Here is a 20,154-nt window from a genome sequence, read left to right on the forward strand (position 1 = left end):
GAGGTATCTATGTTTTTCTGAAAAGGCTACACATACAACTATTGTATGTGAGACCCACATACAATATTGCATGACATCTTTTCATTGGTTGTTAATTTGGGCGCAATTTCTACTAGTTTTGAATTTTCATTCAAATTTAAATTAAAAATTTCTGATTCGACCTAATGTTTAAAATTCAAATATTTTGTCATTCCAAAGCTATTAATTTAATATTTATTTTTTTATTTTATTTTTTTTTTAAAAAAAACTTTTCATTTCTGTAATTCTATGAACAGCTTAACAGAATACTAGCAAAAGGCGACCATGGAAGATGAAGAAAAAACTTTGAAGTTGCTTCATTTTCGTTATAGGGTTTAGGGTTTAGGGTTGAAGTAACACAAGAAGTACATTTAGTAACACACGCATTAAATTAATTAGTAACTTACGTAGTGATATATTTAGTAACTCGAGCAATTTATTTAGTAACTTAAGTAGAGTGAATCAAGTAAATATCAATCCTGTTTCACATCAATAATAAGCATTGAATAAAATAACAGTTAATCAATATAATACCACTACAACAAAATAAGGCATCGGTAACAACAAAAAAGTGTTACCTAATGTTAAAAAAGTGTTGCCTTGTATCTAAGGCAACACAATTGAGGCGTAGCATTTACCTCCGTGGCCTATTCTTTAGGCAACACTTTTTGATACAAAGGCAACAATTTTAAAAACAAGTATAAGAGATACCTAAGGCAACAGTTTTACAAAGGCAACATGTTATAATTGTTGCATCCTTTAGTAACAATTTAAAACTATCACCTAATCTCTAATATGCAACAATTATTTGTTTGTCGTATATGTTAATAATTAAAAGGAAGTGTTGCCAATTGTTTCAAAAGCAACATCTATAAGTTGTTACCCGTAAATACAACCTCCTAGAATTTGTTGCCCACCAAATAATTATAGTTTATTATGATAATTGTTTGAATTATTCTTAAATTGAGCACCATATGCGATCCCTGTGAAATATTCATTGTGATGTTAATAATTTTTGAAGACAAATTTGTTAATCACTAGGTAAGAAACAATTATCATAATAAACATTTTTACAATAAACTTCAAACATCCAAGCAAATATTAGCATCCATAACTACATAAATTTTGATCCCCAATTAGATTCACATAGTGCAATAAACTTGATGTCTAAGATTGTACATACTACTGATTATAAATATATAACAAAATAAAGAAAATATAGACAATAGAGTTGATACAACTCCATGGAGTGACAATAATGGACTAGCATAAGTGTCAATCATGCATGATCAAATAAAGTCTTCATCTTCGTCTTCAATGGCTTCTTCTTCTTGTTCATCAGTCATGTGGTTCACCCCCTGTAATATAAAATAAAATAAATAATTCAACAACATTTCTAAATAGGAATTTTTGTGATAAAATTTTATGAGTGTTTTGTTAGTGTTGTATTACAGATAATGGAAATTGTAGTACATGAATAAAAATATTTATAATTTCAAATCGATTCCTGAAATAGAGTTGCCCATTGAATAATCACAATTGGGATGATTTCATTACAAATAATCTATACAATGTCAAAACTAACTTCGCTCAAAATAACCTCCTCTCAAACTAAGTATTTGAGATGATTATTACTGATTAGTAGTATGTCTTAAGTTGGTATTAAAACAGTCCTCAAATTCCGCATTACACTATTAATTTACTCTTTTTAAAAATCTTATGTACCTGATTAGATGTAGATGCAGACTGAAGTGGAAGCATTCCTTCCATATTATGTTGACAATTAGCATCCTTCTCGGAGTGATCATCAAGCAATAAAGAGCCAAACACACCAAGGTCAAAAGACGTGTAAGGAATTTGTTGTTGAAGTTGAGAGAAGAGGGATCGAAGACCATTGGCGAACTCCACTCTATCTTGCTGCCTCCTATCTTCATAATATTTTTCAATAGCTTTAACTTCATCTGCATGCTTCTTTTCGGTCTCCCTCATCATAGCCTTTTGATTTAATTGAGTAGAAGAAACACCCCTTCCTTGAAGGCATAACTTACCCTTCTTTTTGTCACCAGAATTAAATACAGCAGCAACGACACTATCACCATCTTTCTGTGAATTTGTATCCCTGAGTTCTCTCTAGTTTTGAAAAGATAAGAAAATTAATGCAAAGAATAATGTGTGCAGCAAGTTAATTTAGTATATATACATATAATTAATTTGAAACTTACAATTAATTTGTCCCTTGGGTCACCCGGCTTGCGCTTTGTCTGCTTTTCCTTGCGTGTTTCAATAAACATTTCTGCTAGTGTTGGTTTTTTTGTTGTTTTTCTCTCCTTTTTCTACACATGTTTGGTAAATATTGATGATATTAATTTGTAAATGAAATAAACATATTATATGATAAGTAAATACTTACCCACTTTTCTTGGACCCTAGCAAAACTCTTTGGCCCTGCCGTATGCATAACATTTTTTTCTTTTCCCACTAGACGATTTGCTGTATTTCGCTCACTAATTTCCTGAAAAAATATTTTAGAATAATAAATATCTTTATAACACAAGGAATTTACATATTACATTTATAAGGGAGCGAGGGAAGTCAAAGCAAATTATTATTTTACATACCTTATGCTTGTCACTATGCCAAATTTTCAATAATTCTTTAAACATTATTTTTGGAACCCGTATTGGGCGCTTCTTCATCCTCATCTTATCATTGTCATATTTTTTAAAATGATTTTTTTTCAGACTACACTTGTAGGCTCTCCAACAAGCACCAATGGTTTGCAAAACCCATTTCTTACCCTCAATAGGAACTATGTAATGTTTCTGCAGCAATACAAAACAAAGTAAGTAATACTAAATCTGAACAATATAGAAAAAGCAATGATTCCAATTCTACAAAATTATTCAGATATCCTAGTAGAATTGGTTATTAAATGACATAAAGGAGTCTAGACTATTTGCAAAAAATATTGCATTGTGTATATGTTGGAAGTAATGAAGTTTGTTGATTTGATGTTACTAGTAATTAGACATATATTTATAAAACAGATATATTATGACAGGTAATTTAATGCAAAGAGCTAGACCAAAACAGCACTCGTGTTTCTAAGTTATATGAGAGTTTGACTAATAAAAAAAGAAACTACAGGAAAGGAGGCAAGAATTAGCTCTTACTAGTAGCTACTAGCACATAGAATTTGTTTATTCTTGTTTATTTTGTTTGCAGCACATTTGAATGCTCAAATCCATTCTTTTACAGGTTATTTGATCAAAACAAATTTCATTGGCTACCTAGTTGAGGGTAGACTTGTGAGAGTTCTTAAAATACACTAGTGTTGCACACACAGACACACCTATATCACACTTTTTCACCACTGTGTTCTTCTAGCACATATTATATATACCCAACAAACGTCAGCCACACACACTGATAGGGAGTGCCAAGGCCTAGAGACATTCCAGCAGTACCAGCAAGACGATTAAAAATCTTAAAGTCTGCAAAAAAGTCTTAAATTTATAAAACTTTACAGCATATAAAAGCCATAAAGTATAGACACTTATATAAAAATTATAGCATAATTACTTAATTGATTAAAGTAACTCACCATAACATATTCCCACAGCTCATCTTTCTTCTCGTTCCTTAATATGGGCCAATTTTGGACAGTTAATGGTAGGATATTTGCTTTTCGAGCTATTGTTCCTAAGAAGCTAGTGAACTCGTTGCAAGTTTTGTCATCAGGACCAATAGGCTGTCCATGCTCATTCAAGGTAATTTCTAAACGTTCTTCTTCGCTACGTCCATGGACTTTATAGCACATAGTTGGTCCTCTTCTAGGCTTATCCATTCCACCTAACACGAACAAAGATATTCCAAAATTATATAAAATAATGATTGATCATATGTAGGTATACATTTTATAATTTTTATTTATAGAAAAGAAAGAGAGCTTGCCATTTTCTTTATCATTCTCATTTTGATCTAAGTGTCTGACTTCCAATTCTAGTGTTTCAACAGGTTCTCTTCTTATAACATGATGTTGTGATGCATGACTAGGGGTAGAAAGGCCACCAGATGAAGAAGATGAAGAAGCCAAATGAACTTTCTGTCGACGTTTCTTAAAAGCTGAAGCAATTTTCACTGATTTTTGAATCACAGCCTTCATTTTGCGAATCTGTAAATGTGAAAAAAAAAGAAAGAAAGAAGTACAATACTCTAACATATATACATACATTATATGAAAAAGAACAATGTCTATCTAATTAAAAAATAGTTCCACAGTCAATATATATCTTTAGTTAAGTAATTAAATTATCTTTGACCACGCTTTATAGCTTCCTCAATCTCCATGGAAGAATAATTAAATAGTATCAAAATCAAGATAAGACACAACTCTTTTGATATATTCTTACAATCTTTGATCAGATTATTTTGAGGTGTATTCATCTATTCTTTGTTTAAGTTTTCCATACCCTAATAATCTCTGACCTTCACAATATATATAATGCATACAAACAAAACAACAATAAAATGTTTTCATGGCCATAAGGATAGGAATAGTGCACACATTAGAGACATTTTAAGGAACTACAATTAAAATGCACATAACATCACAACACTTTATTATTTAAGCAGCATTAACAAGTGTAAAGAATTGAGACATGCTAAGATAATTCATTTCATGAATATAATTACCTTCCATGGAATAGACTTGGACTTGAGACTACTTTTAGAATGTGGACTAGGTAACTCTTCGCCGCCGGAAACAAGCTCATGCTCCATATCAGAATCTTGGTTAGGCTGATAAAGCTCATTATCCTGTGAAACCTTTTTTATTTTAGCCTTACTACGACTGCCTCTATTGTTTTGAACTAGTGCCATAAATGACTTGGCCTGATCCTTCAAACCTAGCTCTTGCATTTTAGACACATTTTCTTTGATCCTTTCCATTCTAACTCTCTCATATCCCGATGTTCTTGGTTCACGAGTTTGATGCTGATCACCAGAACCTCTTATAGCTCCAAGCTTAGTTAATTTTTTCTTTGCCATACTTGAAGCTAATAAAATTTGAAAATAAGTCCAATGAAACAGAAGAAAAAAAACACATATATGTACATATATAAGCTGTCACAAAGCAAGCTTGTATAAAATGAAAAGCAAAAACTAAGCTAAGGGGTAAATATATGTAAATTGAACAACAAAACACAAATAATTAATCAAAGAGAAAAAAATAAAGCATCAAGTTGATGATTTTTATTATGCAGTAGTGTTAAACCGTAGTAACTCAGGTTTCTGCAACTGCTAGTCTTATGCTATGTGGGTTTGAACTTTATGCACTATCCATACGCCAAATCACACCTTTATAACTCAATTAGAGTTCATCTACAACATTGTGAAATTAGAAATCCTCGAAGTATGAATCAAACTATATGTGGAATTTAAATTTATGGAAAATAGAAGCACACATAAGAAACCAAACGAAATTAAGATTGGATTAGAGCACTTTGTTATTGGTCAATCAATTGGATCATGAATTATTGCATAGTCAGCATCATGTGTTGTTAGTAACTAATACTAGTCCTCAACTTCTAGTTTCTCAATTTCAATTTAAATTTTGGTAATGTACAATTGTACATAATAGAACCATGTAGCCTACGGCCTACCCATAACTTGTCTTAAACCTCCCCCCCCCACCCCCTCTCCCTCTCTCTCTTTATCTCTCTCACCAATGAATAATATGCAAAATAGAGTAAATGCAAGTGGGTATTGCTTATAGGATTAATATTTGAAATTATACATCCAAAATTAGATGTTTTCTTTCAACGTCACTATTTGTATGCCAAAGTGCCTAACTTACATTATTGGGTGAAATTCCACAGTACAATAAATGAAAATTAAAATTACATGCATATAATACAATCATTAGATCAAAATCAACACATGCTTTTCAAGTAAAATCTATGGAATTCAAAGACATCAAAAACAAATTAGTATATACCCGTCATAAAACTCAACTCAGATCTAACATCAAAATTAAACATCCAATTATAAAGAAACCATTTACTTCAGATATAAAAGGAGGCAATGAAGACTTACTAATGAGATACAGAGAACAACGGCGTCTTCGCCAGTACCAAAGGTCAATCTCAAAAGCAAAGGAGCAGTTCAGAAAAAAGCAAATCAACTAATTCATTGCAAAATAAATACACCCTTAATCAATTCGCACCTCAGCATATATAAAGGCAATTGTGTAACTGGGTAGTGAGGGAAGCAGATCAAGAAGTGAAACGTGAGTAACTGTTTCTTAGTGGGAAATTGTTGGAGCCAAAAAAATTTCACCATGTTCGCGGGTTTTGGAGATGAAACCGGCAAACCTTTGTTTTTTTTTTTTTTGGAAATAAATGTCTAAGTTCTATCTGTTATTCTTGTATACTCCGTATAATCTTAGTATAGCTTAATATATTGTCTAGATTCATAGGTTTCATCATCCATCCAACGGTACTAGTGTACTACTTTTTTTTTTTTTTTTAATTTATTAATTTATTTTCACTCTTATCTATTCACAAATAAAACATTTAAAAAAATTTGTACGCGGCTGGTCACATGGTGCGACAAAGGTTACATGTATGGCGTTAATTATATTTTGGGGTTACTTGTAAGGTGAAATGATTTTTGTCGGGATGTTACTTGTAGGTGTTAATTGTATTATGAGGTTACTTGTAGGGTGTTACTGGTTTGGTATGGGGTTTGGTCGGAGGTTACTGGTAGGAGTTACTCAGAATACAAGTGACCCTGTAAATCATTAAATGAAGGGTTTTTTTTTTGGTGAAAATAATTGGTACTTTAAAATCTGTTCATATCAATTCAGTTCTTAATTTCCTTCTCTTATAAAATATTCATTTTAGCTCATTTCAAACTATTTAGCAATAATGAAACTTAACAATAAATATAATTTATTTGACCAATCTATACTTTTCACTATAATAAAATTAATAGATCATGTGAATATGTGAGTAAAGATTATTTTTGAAGAATTAATCAAGATAAAGACTTTAAATTTAAGATGGATTGGTTAGTTAAGTTGATATTAGTTTATAGTATAGATATATAGATTAATGAAAAACATGTAGAGATCAAAATAAATATCAATCCTCAATATCTAAGGGTTTCTAAATCAACCCAATACCCTATAATCTCAATTCTCATACGATAAGTAATACGCGAAATTACATTTTTGCCCCTGGTATGGGCCCAACGAGCCCATACCTGGTAGTGGTCTATCACTACTCCTCTTTTTATGATACACAAATGAACAATAACTATCAAAATAACCAAACACTACAATCCCCACAAATGTGAAAGTAAAATTGTATAGATTATTTGGAAAATAAAGTATTTAATTCAATAGTCACAAAATGTCTATGCAATTATATCTAACCACACTCCATCCATTGTTGTGTTTAGGCATTAGTTGATCAAACTAAGGATTTTCATGACTTAGGGCCTGTTCATATTTACTTAATTTCAGTTCAGTTCAGCTCCAATCAGTTTAGTTCAGTTCAGTTTAGTTCAGCTCCAATAGTTCAGTTCAGTTCAGTTCAGCTCCAATCAGTTCAGTTCAGTTCAGTTCAGTTCAGTTCATCAGCTCCTAATTTCCTTCTCTCATAAAATATTCATTTCAGTTCAGTTCAGTTTAGTTCAATTCAGCTCCAATCAGTTCAGTTCAGTAAATATGAACAGGCCCTATTATCAACGACATACTTCTTTCAAAAAAAAAAAAAAAACTCAACTACATATCGATTTTATTCGATCTAATCAACCTAACACCACTTTTATTAACTCATTTTATACTCAAAACGATTAAAATTCGACCTGAAAATATTCAATTACCTGACTTGGTGTTGACCTTATCTAAAATTCGACCTGAAAAAATCCAAATACTATACTAGACTTGGTGTTGACCTTAACTAAACCCAAAGTTGACTCAAATCGACTTTACCCGGTACTTTGGCCCTGTGCTCTTCACCTTAAAAAAATAATATTAAGTAAAAATAATTTCACTTCAGTAAAAATAAGTTCAGCTCAGTAAAATTTATTTCAGTTCAGTACTCCAAAACCCAATCTCTCATTTCTCATTCACTCTCTTTTTCTATTTTTTTTCTTTTTCTTTTTTCTTTTTGTTTTTTTTTTGCCCCTCCAAATAACTTCCACCTATCATTTTAAAAATAAAAATAAAAAACCCTCCAAAAAAACTTCCACTATTATTTTTCTTTTTTTATTTTTCTTAATAACACACACTACCCCAAAAAACTACCAACGTAGTATTTTATTATATTACCTAATTTCTTTTTAAAACACCAATATTACAATAATTGCACATTTTTTTTCCAAAATTATGTTTACTTTTTATTTTTAATAGTAATATCGCTACCATAAGTTCCACTATTTTCCTCTTTAAAAATTATTCCAATTGTTTTTTATATTTTTAAAATCAGTTAACTACCTTATTATTAATTCAATAATCATCGAAACAAAAGATACATACATAATGTTTTTTATATGACAACACCTTTTTTTTTTTTCCCGGCAAGCAAACTGGAGTAACCTCTATAACAAAAAACGCATAACCCTTATAGCATTGGCGAGATAACAACAATAACACTGAACGGGTAACCAATAAAACATTGACAGTGTAACACCTATAACACTGATAAAGTAACTTCTATAATAACTAGCTACACGGAGTACCCAACCACATAAAAGAGTCAGTAAATATATCACAAACAACTTCACGTATTTAAAATATATTATTGTTATTAGATCTTTGTAATACTACTTTGTTCCTATAAAATACATATCCCGTGCATTTTGCACGGGTACACTCTAGACTTGGTGTTGACCTTAACTAAACCCAAAGTTGACTCAAATCGACTTTACCCGGTACTTTGGCCCTGTGCTCTTCACCTTAAAAAAAATAATATTAAGTAAAAATAATTTCACTTCAGTAAAAATAAGTTCAGTTCAGTAAAATTTATTTCAGTTCAGTAAAAATAATTTTAGTTTAGTAAAAATAAGTTCAGTTCAGTAAAAATCAGTTTTCTATAGTAGAAAATCAGTAAAAATAATTTCAGTTCAGTAAAAATAATTTAAGTTCGGTAGAAATAATTTAAGTTCAGTAAAATTAAGTTCAGTTAAGTAAAAATAAGTTCAGTTCAGTAAAAATAATTTCAGTTCAACAAAATTAAGGTGAATCAAACAAGGTCTTAGCTATCTAAACCGAATTGTGATCAACTCATTATTTATTCAAAACCAATAAATCCCAATGATTGAAGATCTAAATTAGATCTAACTCTAGTTCAAAAAAAATTCGATCTAACTTGAAACTTCTAAAACCATTTTTATATCCAAAACTACTCACGACCCGATTTAATCATTTAACCCGGCCCAAAACTATGGTGCCCGAATTAACATCATGTCATTAATCTTCCTCTAATGGTTTCGTTTTTATTTCATACCTAACTATTCAATTTTATGCAGCAACACTCCTTCTCTTCTTTCTCCTCCATTGAAGCGTACTCTAAATCTGCATTGAAGCATCTTCTGAGCTTTCTCTCCACCATTGATATATCTTCTGAGGTAAGATTTCATTATATAATTGCTAGAATGTCAATTTCACAATCAAGGTTTTGATATTACATTATTACCTAATTTTTATTTCAATTGTGAATGTAGTATTAAATTGACAATTCATCAAATTATAATGTGGATTATGAACTATTGATTATCATTGCTGAAATAAAAGCGTATAGCTAGCTAAATTTGTGATTAGTTTGATATTTGTATCATAGCTCAGTAGTCTGAACTCAGCTCGTTTTTATTGTCACAATCATATAAAATGCATTGGTTAATTAATATGGTATGCCAAGTTATATATTGTACACTCATGGACCTTTTCAAGATTAGTAGACAATAGTCGTTCTTGATTTGGCTTTAGCTATTGCCTACTTCCTCCTATGGTGCTCTGCTATTCCCTTTTTCCAGTCTAAATTTTTTATTACTGACATAAGCAATCTAGAGAATGACACTATATCATAGTTAACAGTATACGATGTATTGCGGGGGTAACATAAGTAGATGATCCTGTGTTGTCATTAGAATACGATGTATTGGATCTTCTGGTTTTTTTTATTGTTCACTTTGGCTAAAGTTCTTTTCTTCCATCCAAGTTTGACTGTGAGCTTTTACATTTTTTATTTGGTACTCATGGGTTTAATTGATTTCCATGCTTATGTTATAATCATAATCGTGTTGTATTCCTTTTCAACTAGCATAAGTAGCTATAATTGTTCTTTTGTGTGTGTATGTGCTAGTTATGAAATCTTGCAATTTCTCTACTCCCCTCTCTAGCACCTCTCTAGGATATGACTCAATTATGGTATTGTAATCTTTAATTAATTTGGTATAAAATATACTACTTTTTCTTTGACTGTTTATCATCTAAGTTTCGATGTGAGTGAACTTTGCTGATCTAACCTTTTGTCCTCAATATAAGATGATATGTTGCTTTTTATAAAATTACATTTTGTAAAATAATGTGGCTTTTATTTAAGGTATCAAAATAGCTTTGAAATAGTAGGGACATTTAGTATGGGGTAGCTATTTCCAGAATTTGTTGATAAAGCTTCCAAATATGCATTTTAATCACATAATTATTGTTTTGTTATTTTGTTTTAGAATGACCAAGGATTTATTAGTTGTCTCTTACTTTATTACCCTTGTTGTTGCCTGTCCTTATAATTTATAGTGTTACAGTCCTTATAGAGTATTAAGTTATGGAAAAATCCAATAAAGATTGGATTGATGCACCCCAAATTTCCGAAGAGTATATCAAAGGAGTTGAGAATTTTCTTGATTTTGCATTTCTAAATTCAACCATGGACGTTGAGGAAGATGATGAACCAGAAATTTTATGCCCATGTACGAAGTGTGTTAATAGATACTGGTTCCCTAGAGAAGTGGTGTATAATCACTTAATTGCTCATAGATTTAACAAGAGGTATAAAGTGTGGAATTTTCATGGCGAAGGATTGACAGTAGGGTCTTCTTTTAGCGAAGGCGGGCATCAACGTGATAATCAAAACACATTAGACAATATGGGTGAAATGATTAATGATTTATTCAGAGATGTTATGAGAGGTTCAATCTCCGAAGCAGAAGGGGTTCACAAGGGTCCTGATGAGAGTGCTAAAAAGTTTTATAAACTGTTAGAAGATGCAAAAGAGGAATTATATCCGGGTTTTAAGGATTTTTCAGTGCTTTCATACACAGTGCGACTATATCTCCTTAAATGCCTTAATAGGTGGAGCAATTCTTCTTTCGATGAGTTGATGAAGCTTCAGTGTGCTGCCTTTCCATTTGCAAAGCTCCCTACTTCTTTTCATCATGCTAAAAAAATGGTGAAGAACCTTGGACTTGATTACAAACGAATTGATGCGTGTCCCAATGATTGTATGTTGTACTGGAAAGAGCGTGCAAATGACAAGTCTTGCCATGTTTGTAAAGCTTCTAGGTGGAAACTAAATGAGAAACAAAAGGAGGAAGGTGCACTACCCGATGAAGGAGTTCCTGCAAAAGTTTTGCGTTACTTTCCTCTGAAAACTCGTCTACAAAGGTTGTTCATGTGCTCTAAGACGGCTGAACTCATGACATGGCATGAAACTGATCGTAAGAAAGATGACAAATTAAGGCACCCTGCTGATGGACAAGCTTGGAAAGATTTCGATATTACACATCCTCAATTTGCAAGTGATTTTCGAAATGTGAGGCTTGGTCTTACGACTGATGGTTTCAACCCTTTCAGAACTATGAGTGTGTCATATAGTATTTGGCCAGTTGTTTTATCCATTTATAATTTGCCTCCTTGGTTGTATAATAAGTCTGAGTATAATATCATGTCTTTGATTATACCTGGTCCATCTTCTCCAGGTTATGATATAGATGTGTACTTGCAACCATTAATCGAGGAATTGAAGGAGTTATGGGAAGTTGGAGTTGACACTTATGATGTTGTGAAAGATGAAACATTTTCTTTAAGGGCAGCCTTGTTATGGACAATTAGTGACTTCCCTGCTTATGCAATGTTGTCGGGATGGAGCACAAAAGGAAAATTTGCTTGCCCGAATTGTAATCATAAGACTTGGTCCAAATACCTGAAGTATAGTAAGAAAATGTGTTACATGGGGCATCGTAGCTCTTTGAAAGAAAATCATCCATGGCGTCGTAATAAAAGAGCTTTTGATGGTAATGTAGAGACAAGGCCTCCTCCTACTAGATTGTCGGGTTCTGATGTATTGGAAGATTTAGAAGGGTTTGAAAATAAGTTTGGGAAAACTCAAAAGAAGGGCAAGAAGAATTTTCCTTGGAAGAAGAAATCAATTTTCTTTGAGCTTCCTTATTGGGAAACAAATACCTTGCGTCATAATCTTGATGTAATGCACATTGAGAAAAATATTTGTGACAGTGTGCTTGGTACTTTGCTTGATATTCCAGGAAAGACTAAGGACCATGTGGCAGCCCGCTTTGATTTACAAGATATGGGTATAAGAAATGAACTCCATCCAAAGAGAACTAATAATAGAGGGAAGCGTTTATACTCCAAAGCTTGTTTTTCGTTATCTTCTAATGAAAAAGACTTGTTCTGCAGTGTGATAAAAGGTGCTAAGTTTCCCGATGGTTGTGCATCAAACATCTCCAGATGTGTCCAATCCAATGAGCGGAAGGTCACTGGTTACAAGAGCCATGATGCCCACTTTATGCTTCATTATTTGCTCCAAGTTGCTGTAAAGAATACCTTGCCTAAACAAGTAGCATCGACTTTAATTAGGCTAGGATCCTTTTTTAGGGGTCTATGTAGAAAAGTTCTAAAGCCTAAAGATCTTGACGATCTTGAATCCGAAATCATAGAGATACTTTGCCTACTTGAGAAGATATTCCCCCCAAGTTTCTTTGACATAATGGTCCACCTTCCACTTCATCTTGTTGATGAGGTAAGGCTTGGGGGCCCTGTTCAAGGCCGTTGGATGTATCCAAAAGAGCGTTATTTGGGTAAATTGAAGTCATATGTGAAAAATAGAAGTCGACCCGAAGGCTCCATTGCAGAGGCCTACTTGGCAGAAGAATGCCTTGTGTTTTGTTCTCGGTATCTTCACGATGATTTTAGTTCAAAGTTGAATCGAGCTCCTAGAAATGATGATGATACTGCATCCAATGAAGATGAAAGCCTTTTTCCAAATGTTGGACGGCCTTTAGGGGTAAAAAAGAAAAGTAAAGGCAAAAAGGTTTCTTTAGATGAAGACACTTTGATGAAAGCTCATCGCTATGTACTCTTTAATTGTGATGAAATCAGTGATTACATAAGGTCAGTAAGTAATTTTAAATTGGTATAATTTCATATTAACTATATATAATCTTTATTATTTATAATTGACTTATACAATTAAGTTGCTTTGTGATATATATGTAGTGAACATCAAGATTTAGTGAATCGACAAAGAAGTCAAGGTACACGGAGTAAGCGGAGTAGGTGGGCGAGAGCACAAGAACATAGTCATGATATTGGAGCATGGTTCAAGGACCGTGTACGGGAAGAAAATGTTTCCAAAGAAATCAAGGCTTTATCCCAAGGGCCTGACTATACTGTGAGAAGTTTTAAAGGGTACCTAATAAATGGTAATAAATTTCATACAACTGCACATGAGTCAAAAAGGAAAACTCAATGTAGTGGAGTTAGTGTAACATCTTCAATGTCGAGTTTTGCAAGTTCTAGGGATCAAAATCCTATTGTAGGGGACGTCAAATATTATGGCGTGGTGGAGGATATTATTGAGTTAGATTATTTTGGACATTTTAAAGTGGTATTGTTTCGCTGTAAATGGTTCCAAGTGGAGCAAGATGAGTTTGGGCTAACATGTGCAAATTTTAAAAGGTTTTGCTATACTGATGACCCTTTTGTGATGGCTAATCAAGTAAACCAAGTTTTTTATGTGCAAGATTCCAAGGAAAAGAATTTGCATTATGTTATGGAAACTATCCCCGGAGACTTCTTTGATATGAGTGAAGAATCAGATGGTGATGTTGGAGTTTCTTATTGGAATGAATCTACTAGCGATGGTGCTCACCCAGGGGCGACTATTGATGATGACTATGATGTTAGTTGGTTGAGAGAGGACTTGCCTGCCACTACTGTTGACGTTCCAGAATACATGTTAAATATGCAAGCAGAACCGGAAATTGATGATTCGGATGATGAAATCGAGGACGATACTCTATGGGATTTCATGCAAGCAAGTGAAGATGAAGCTTAGGAAATATGATTGGTCCTTTCTAGTATTCTATTTTTTTTTAGTGTACTATGAATTACTAAAAGCTTATGGATTTTAGCTTAAACAGTTTTTGTTGGTTTGACTGCAAAAATATTTTTGTTTTAATGATCAAACGTGTCTTTTTTTTTTTTGGGGATTACTTGTTAATCTGTTGATGCTTGATTAGTAATAGTTGAAGATATCATATTGTCATAGGAATATGGTTGAATATTGAGAAATGATTGTGCAACAATGAGGTATGATGAGTTTTCGTATTATCTTTCAAAGGAAAGGATTACATAGACTGTTTTTGCACTTATACACCTTTGCTGGTTACTGAAGCTACTTTCATTTTATCCAGATACGTTAGTCTTCTACAACAGAACCTAGCCACGAAACTGATATAACAAGAGAGATAAAAGCAAAATTTGTGGACCAAGAAATCAATCTTGTTTTCTGTTAGCTTGTCCAAATGTGATCTAAGTGAGAACAAAGCTGTAATTTGTTTTCCTAGTTCTTGTAGTATTGAAATAATTTCTCCGACACTATTGGCTATAGTCTTAGATATACTGATTTTAGTTGGCAAGTTGGCTCATATCATTCTATTATTTGCAGGTTCTGATCTACTTATGGTAGTACAATGAATTTACGAAACATTCTTTGGTTAGCTCCTAAGAAGGAGCGATTCGAGTAAAGCTTGGGCTGCGCCTGGTACATTCATAATTCGACCTTTTTTCCTTATAACTGATGTATTTTTATTACATTTAGATCTACGGATGAATTGAATATCATTGGATTGCGTATATATTTATTGTTGAGGGTTGGGTTCCCAAGAAATTGAGACAGCATCATTATGCTCACTTTGAATGTTGCTGTTTCCTAGCTTTGTTTGCCACACCATCAATAGAATGGAGGTCAACTACCACCAAAAATATTCTTCTAGATTGCTGACAGGGTTTTGATTTCTTTTCATCAGGTGTGTTGGTTGTTTTGGATGCTCGTCCTGATGGTATTAGAGATCTCATACCTGATTATGTACAGTATGTATGTACATTATATGATGGTATTATCTACAGAGATCTCATACCTGAATTTTTCTGCTGACAGTTTCTGACTTTTTTGCCGAAGAGTTTGATTTCTCAGGCAAAATTTTCGAATTTTTCAACTGAAAATTCTGTCTCTTTCCCACTTTGTTGTACTCTAAGTATTTCTCCTTTGATAAACGAAGGCTTGTAAGTGTTTCTAATTCTTCAGGAAACCTTAAGGAGCTTTAAGATTCTTGTTCTGATTTCTTCCACTTGAAGTCTTACTTGCTTCGTTGTGGACTTGTTGATAAATTGACTTGTTGCTCTTTCTCGAGATATGTTATTATCCTTTTTCAAATAACCTTTTTCTCTTTTAAATTCATTTTCTTGACTAAAAGTGGCTTTTGATTCAAGATAATTCCTTGGCGTGATTGCAATCTTGCCTGTTACTAGGCTACAACAACTGTTGTTAGATGTTCTGTAATGAGCTCAATGTGAATGTGATTTCTACTTGTGAAAAACTCAGTTCTTAACGTTTTTTATGAATAATGTCAATTTTGATCCCTTGATGATGCTCTTGATATCGCTTTCAAGATGATTCTCTTAATCCCTGTTGTTGATTTATTAGCATAAAGAAAGGTTTGTCTAGATGTATTGTTGTCCTGTACCAAATCCACTGTCTCTCGGTTTGTTTTTCCCTTCTTTCCCTCCTGCTAATTTTGAATAGGCTAAGAAAATTTAATACTCTGTATTAGATATCTGCCTATCTGGTGAATCTTTCTAGTAATGCTTATCAATCTTTCTAGGCAGCTGCTAGCCCTACCAGCAGGCAGTGAGAGCCGTTAGAAGCTAGCAGCCTGCAGCTATCGGCCACTAGAAGGAAGCAGCAAGCTGCCAGCCACTAGATGCAGCTAGCCGCCACAAGCAGGAAGTCACCAGCGGGTGTGCAGTCGCAGACTGTATTCAGGAACAACAACTTAGGTAAAAATATACTGAATTCTCGGTTTGTTTTTCTTTTTGAAACAATTCTTGGGTTTTTATTATTGCAAAGTATTTGTTAATTTGGACTTTAGAATAAGAATAAGTTTGACAAAATTTACTTTGAGTGAAATCATGTTGGTAACTAAAATTAGATAATTGCAACTTTGTAAGTATTATTATTCTCAGTAGATATATGGTATATATCTCAAATAGACACAAATATTAAAAGATCTTGGGGATTTTGTGAGTTAATTGATATTTTTACAACATCCATGTCCGATTTTGAAATTTTTGGGTATATATCCCTTATATACTAGATAGCAGGAGTTTTTATAACTGCTGTCTTATGACATGCGCTTGAAACAGGTGATGAAATTCTTCTGGACAGCTTACAAACTCGCTGAAATTCTTTTTTCTTTGTTGGAAATGCTGATTTTCTCTGCTGAATCTTTGCAAGGATATTGTTTTTTGTTCTTGAAAATCTTGCTATTTTGCAGAAATGTTGAATTTTCTACTGAAAACCTTGAATTTTTCCGCTGACAGTTTCTGACTTTTTTGCTGAAGAGTTTGATTTCTCAGGCAAAAATTATGAATTTTTCAACTGAAAATTCTGTCTCTTTCCCACTTTGTTGTACTCTGAGTATTACAAACTCGCTGAAATTCTTTTTTCTTTGTTGGAATTTACAGGATGGTACTGGAAGGTACGTTTGGAGGAATGGAAATCAATATCATGGTGAATGGAAGAATGGTTTTGCTACTGTTGTTTAATATTATGATTATTGTAGACATTCAGTTGGGAAGCATGCTTCAATATTAAGGGATCTGAAAAGAAGTTATTTTGATCCAAAGGAGAAGTTCTGGACAAAGTTTCCACCAGAAGGCACAAAACTAACTCCAACGCATAAATCAACCGAGTTTCAATGGAAGAATATTGTCCTATGGTGTTCAGGTCAGTGAATCAATGAATCGGATCGAGCGATGAAATCATTTGTAGACGTATTATAGTACTAAGAAAGTTTGAATGAATGCTGATAAAATTATATATTTCTTTGGTTGATTTAGACATTTGAGGGAGCTGTTTCAAATAGATCCGGCGGATTATATGCTGGCAATTTGTGGGAATGATGCTCTCCGAGAACTCTCTTCACCTGGGAAGAGTGGTAGTTTTTTCTATCTTACCCAGGATGATCGATACATGATCAAAATTGTGAAGAAATCTGAAGTCAAGGTTTGTTTGCCGTTTCTTTTGACCTTTGCTTTTTAAATTTTCTTTTCTACCAAATGTTTCTGCTGTTAGGCTGGCTGGCTGCCTGGTTGGCTATTCGGTGATTCCTTTGTATTCAAGCTCTAGTGTTGGTTATAATTTATAACAATGAAACTTGCTATTATTAAATTTAGGCGTGTCCTAATTGGGTGATTCTACCGTTCAGATTCTCCTTAGTATGCTTCCAAGTTACTACCAACATGTTTGCCGCTACGAAAATTGACTTGTTGCTCTTTCTCGAGATATCTTATTATTTTTTTTTAAATGACCTTTTGCTCTTTTAAATTCAATTTCTTGACTAAAAATGGCTCTTGATTCAAGATAATTCCTTGACGTGATTGCAATCTTGCCTCTTACTAGGCTGCTACAGCAACTGTTGTTAGATGTTCTGTACTGAGCTCAATGCCTCCTCAATTGATGATTTCTTGCATGGAGGAGCTTGACTTTGAATTTTTTTCACTGAATATTGTCAGACAGCTCTTTGCACTTTCATCTATCCTCTCCATGCTCAACATTGTACGTAATTTAGGAATAAGAGCCGCTATGAGCATCCTGCAAATTAGCTGAGCTATTCTTGCCTGATGGGCTCATAAAATTTTGCAATTTACAGTTCTAAGGCAGTTTGATGCTTTGGATCTGTAGAGATGATACACCTCAAGTAGGACATATTGCTTGAGTAACTACCTTGAGCCTGTCTACCCCCGAGCTGCAATGTGCTTGCTGTGTGCTTGCTGATACACGTTATAAAGAAGCTCCATAAGTCACATTTTGAAGGTCTAGCAACATTTTTCAAACCTTATGGTCTGAAATTGATCTTGCTTTCTTATCCTCACAATGCTGACCAGACGATTGAGTAGCTTGAATTACTAGACCGCTTGAAAGTTTTCTGGCAGATTCTCTGCGACCTCATTGTATTCATAATGACTCGCCATAGAACTTGTATCATCTAAACTTATGCTTAGGAGGATTCTCAAGAAACTCATAAGTAGCTGAAGGTAAGAAGTGCCTACTTATGCCATGCTGCTACCTATTTAGATGAACTAAAATTACAATAATTCAGAGTTCAGAATCTTACAGGTTTAAAATCATACTGTTTTCTTTATTTTGTATTTTTTTAACTCGAAAGTTGGGATTTGCTTACAGTTTAGATGAATTTAAATTACAGTAATTCTTCATTACTTAACCTTTAAACTAGATATGCATGGTCTTCACTCCCTTTTTAGACATATAACTCACTATGTTGCTTCAGGTCTCAACTAAAGACACCGATATGGCAAACATGCTGTTGAACTGTGTGCCCGTCTATGCAATTATACTGGTAAGCCTGCATTAATCAGCATTCAGCACAAGTATTTACTTAATTAAGTCACATAACAAATTCAAGCAGCAATTCAATGACTAATTTATTTACTTTTTTTGTGGCCTGCATTAATTACCAATTCAATAAGCCTGCATAACTGCATTAAACAACAATTCAGTAAGCATTCATTAATCAGCATTTAGCACAAGTATTTATATACGAAGTATATTGTAGTAGCATATTCAATTGTTGGCTTTTGAAATTAATTTAATATGAGTTAAAATTGTATTTTTTTGATAATACATGAATGTTTTATATCTTTTATAAGAATCAGGTTATGGATTTTCCTAATTTCAGAATTACTGTTTTGATTCTTAGTATGTCCTAACTTAATTGTATTGAAACAGGAGATTATTTTGTGAGAAATTAGATAATTAAGATTATGGTGTGCACAGGCAGCAGCTAGCAGGTAGGAGCCACCAGTAGGCAGCATCTGGCCGCCAGCCACATGATGCAGCTAGCCGCCACCAGCAGGAACTCGCCAGCTGCAGCTAGCCGCTGGCAGCCGACAGTCGCTAGCCACAGGCAGTCACAAGCTTCACGCAGCAGCAACTCGGGTAAAAATATGCTGAATTCTTTCAGCTACTTTGTAAAATTTATGTCATGCTTAATCAAGCATTCTAGCTTAAGCAATTTTGGTTTTGTTTGATTGCAAAAGTATTTGTTAAATTGGACTTTTGAATAAGAATTAGTTGAGAAAATTTTACTTTGGGTGAACTCATGTTGGTAACTAAAATTAAACAATTGTAAGTACTAGTATTCTCACAGACAAATTAAACAATTGTAAGTACTATTTGGCTATTTCCCGGTGGTTATGTTTTTTTTTTTTTTTTAATTTTCATTTGTGTTATTAGCTTGTATGTGTTGTATAATTGTGTCTATTAATAGCAATTGGATCAACATGAAAATTATCAATGTCACTGCAATCAGCTCTTGATTATGTTGTGTTAATCTTTTTCAGGTGTATATCACTAAAAAACAAGAACTGACATGTCAAATTGCCTACAGACATTATAGAAAGGTATCTATAACCAAATTGTTTTGATATGTCACTCTGCTCATGTTACTAAACATTTTAAGCTTCGCGGTCATATATCTTAGGGTCATGAAAATTCTCCCTTCATTATTTCCTGCTAGAATTCAGTG

General features: G+C 33.2%; 1 protein-coding gene and 1 long non-coding RNA gene across 2 annotated transcripts; one reads left to right on the forward strand and one right to left on the reverse strand.

Moving 5' to 3' along the window:
- Positions 1-2,240: 2,240 nt before the first annotated feature.
- On the reverse strand, positions 2,241-2,870 carry LOC145610056 (uncharacterized). The gene is made up of 3 exons (XR_014106211.1): positions 2,637-2,870; positions 2,429-2,530; positions 2,241-2,351 (listed from the first exon to the last, which is right to left on the reverse strand). It is a non-coding gene; the product is annotated as an uncharacterized LOC145610056 (long non-coding RNA).
- A 7,980-nt stretch (positions 2,871-10,850) lies between these two features.
- Positions 10,851-13,248, forward strand: LOC145610702 (uncharacterized). Its single transcript, XM_081666002.1, has 2 exons — positions 10,851-13,122; positions 13,238-13,248. Exons 1-2 carry the CDS (start codon positions 10,851-10,853, stop codon positions 13,246-13,248), a joined length of 2,283 nt encoding a protein of 760 aa, XP_081522128.1.
- The last annotated feature ends 6,906 nt before the right edge of the window (positions 13,249-20,154 follow it).

The sequence above is a fragment of the Chenopodium album genome, chromosome 24 (assembly GCF_948465745.1).
Source record: "Chenopodium album chromosome 24, dcCheAlbu1.1, whole genome shotgun sequence".
In the NCBI taxonomy this organism is placed as follows: domain Eukaryota; kingdom Viridiplantae; phylum Streptophyta; class Magnoliopsida; order Caryophyllales; family Amaranthaceae; genus Chenopodium; species Chenopodium album.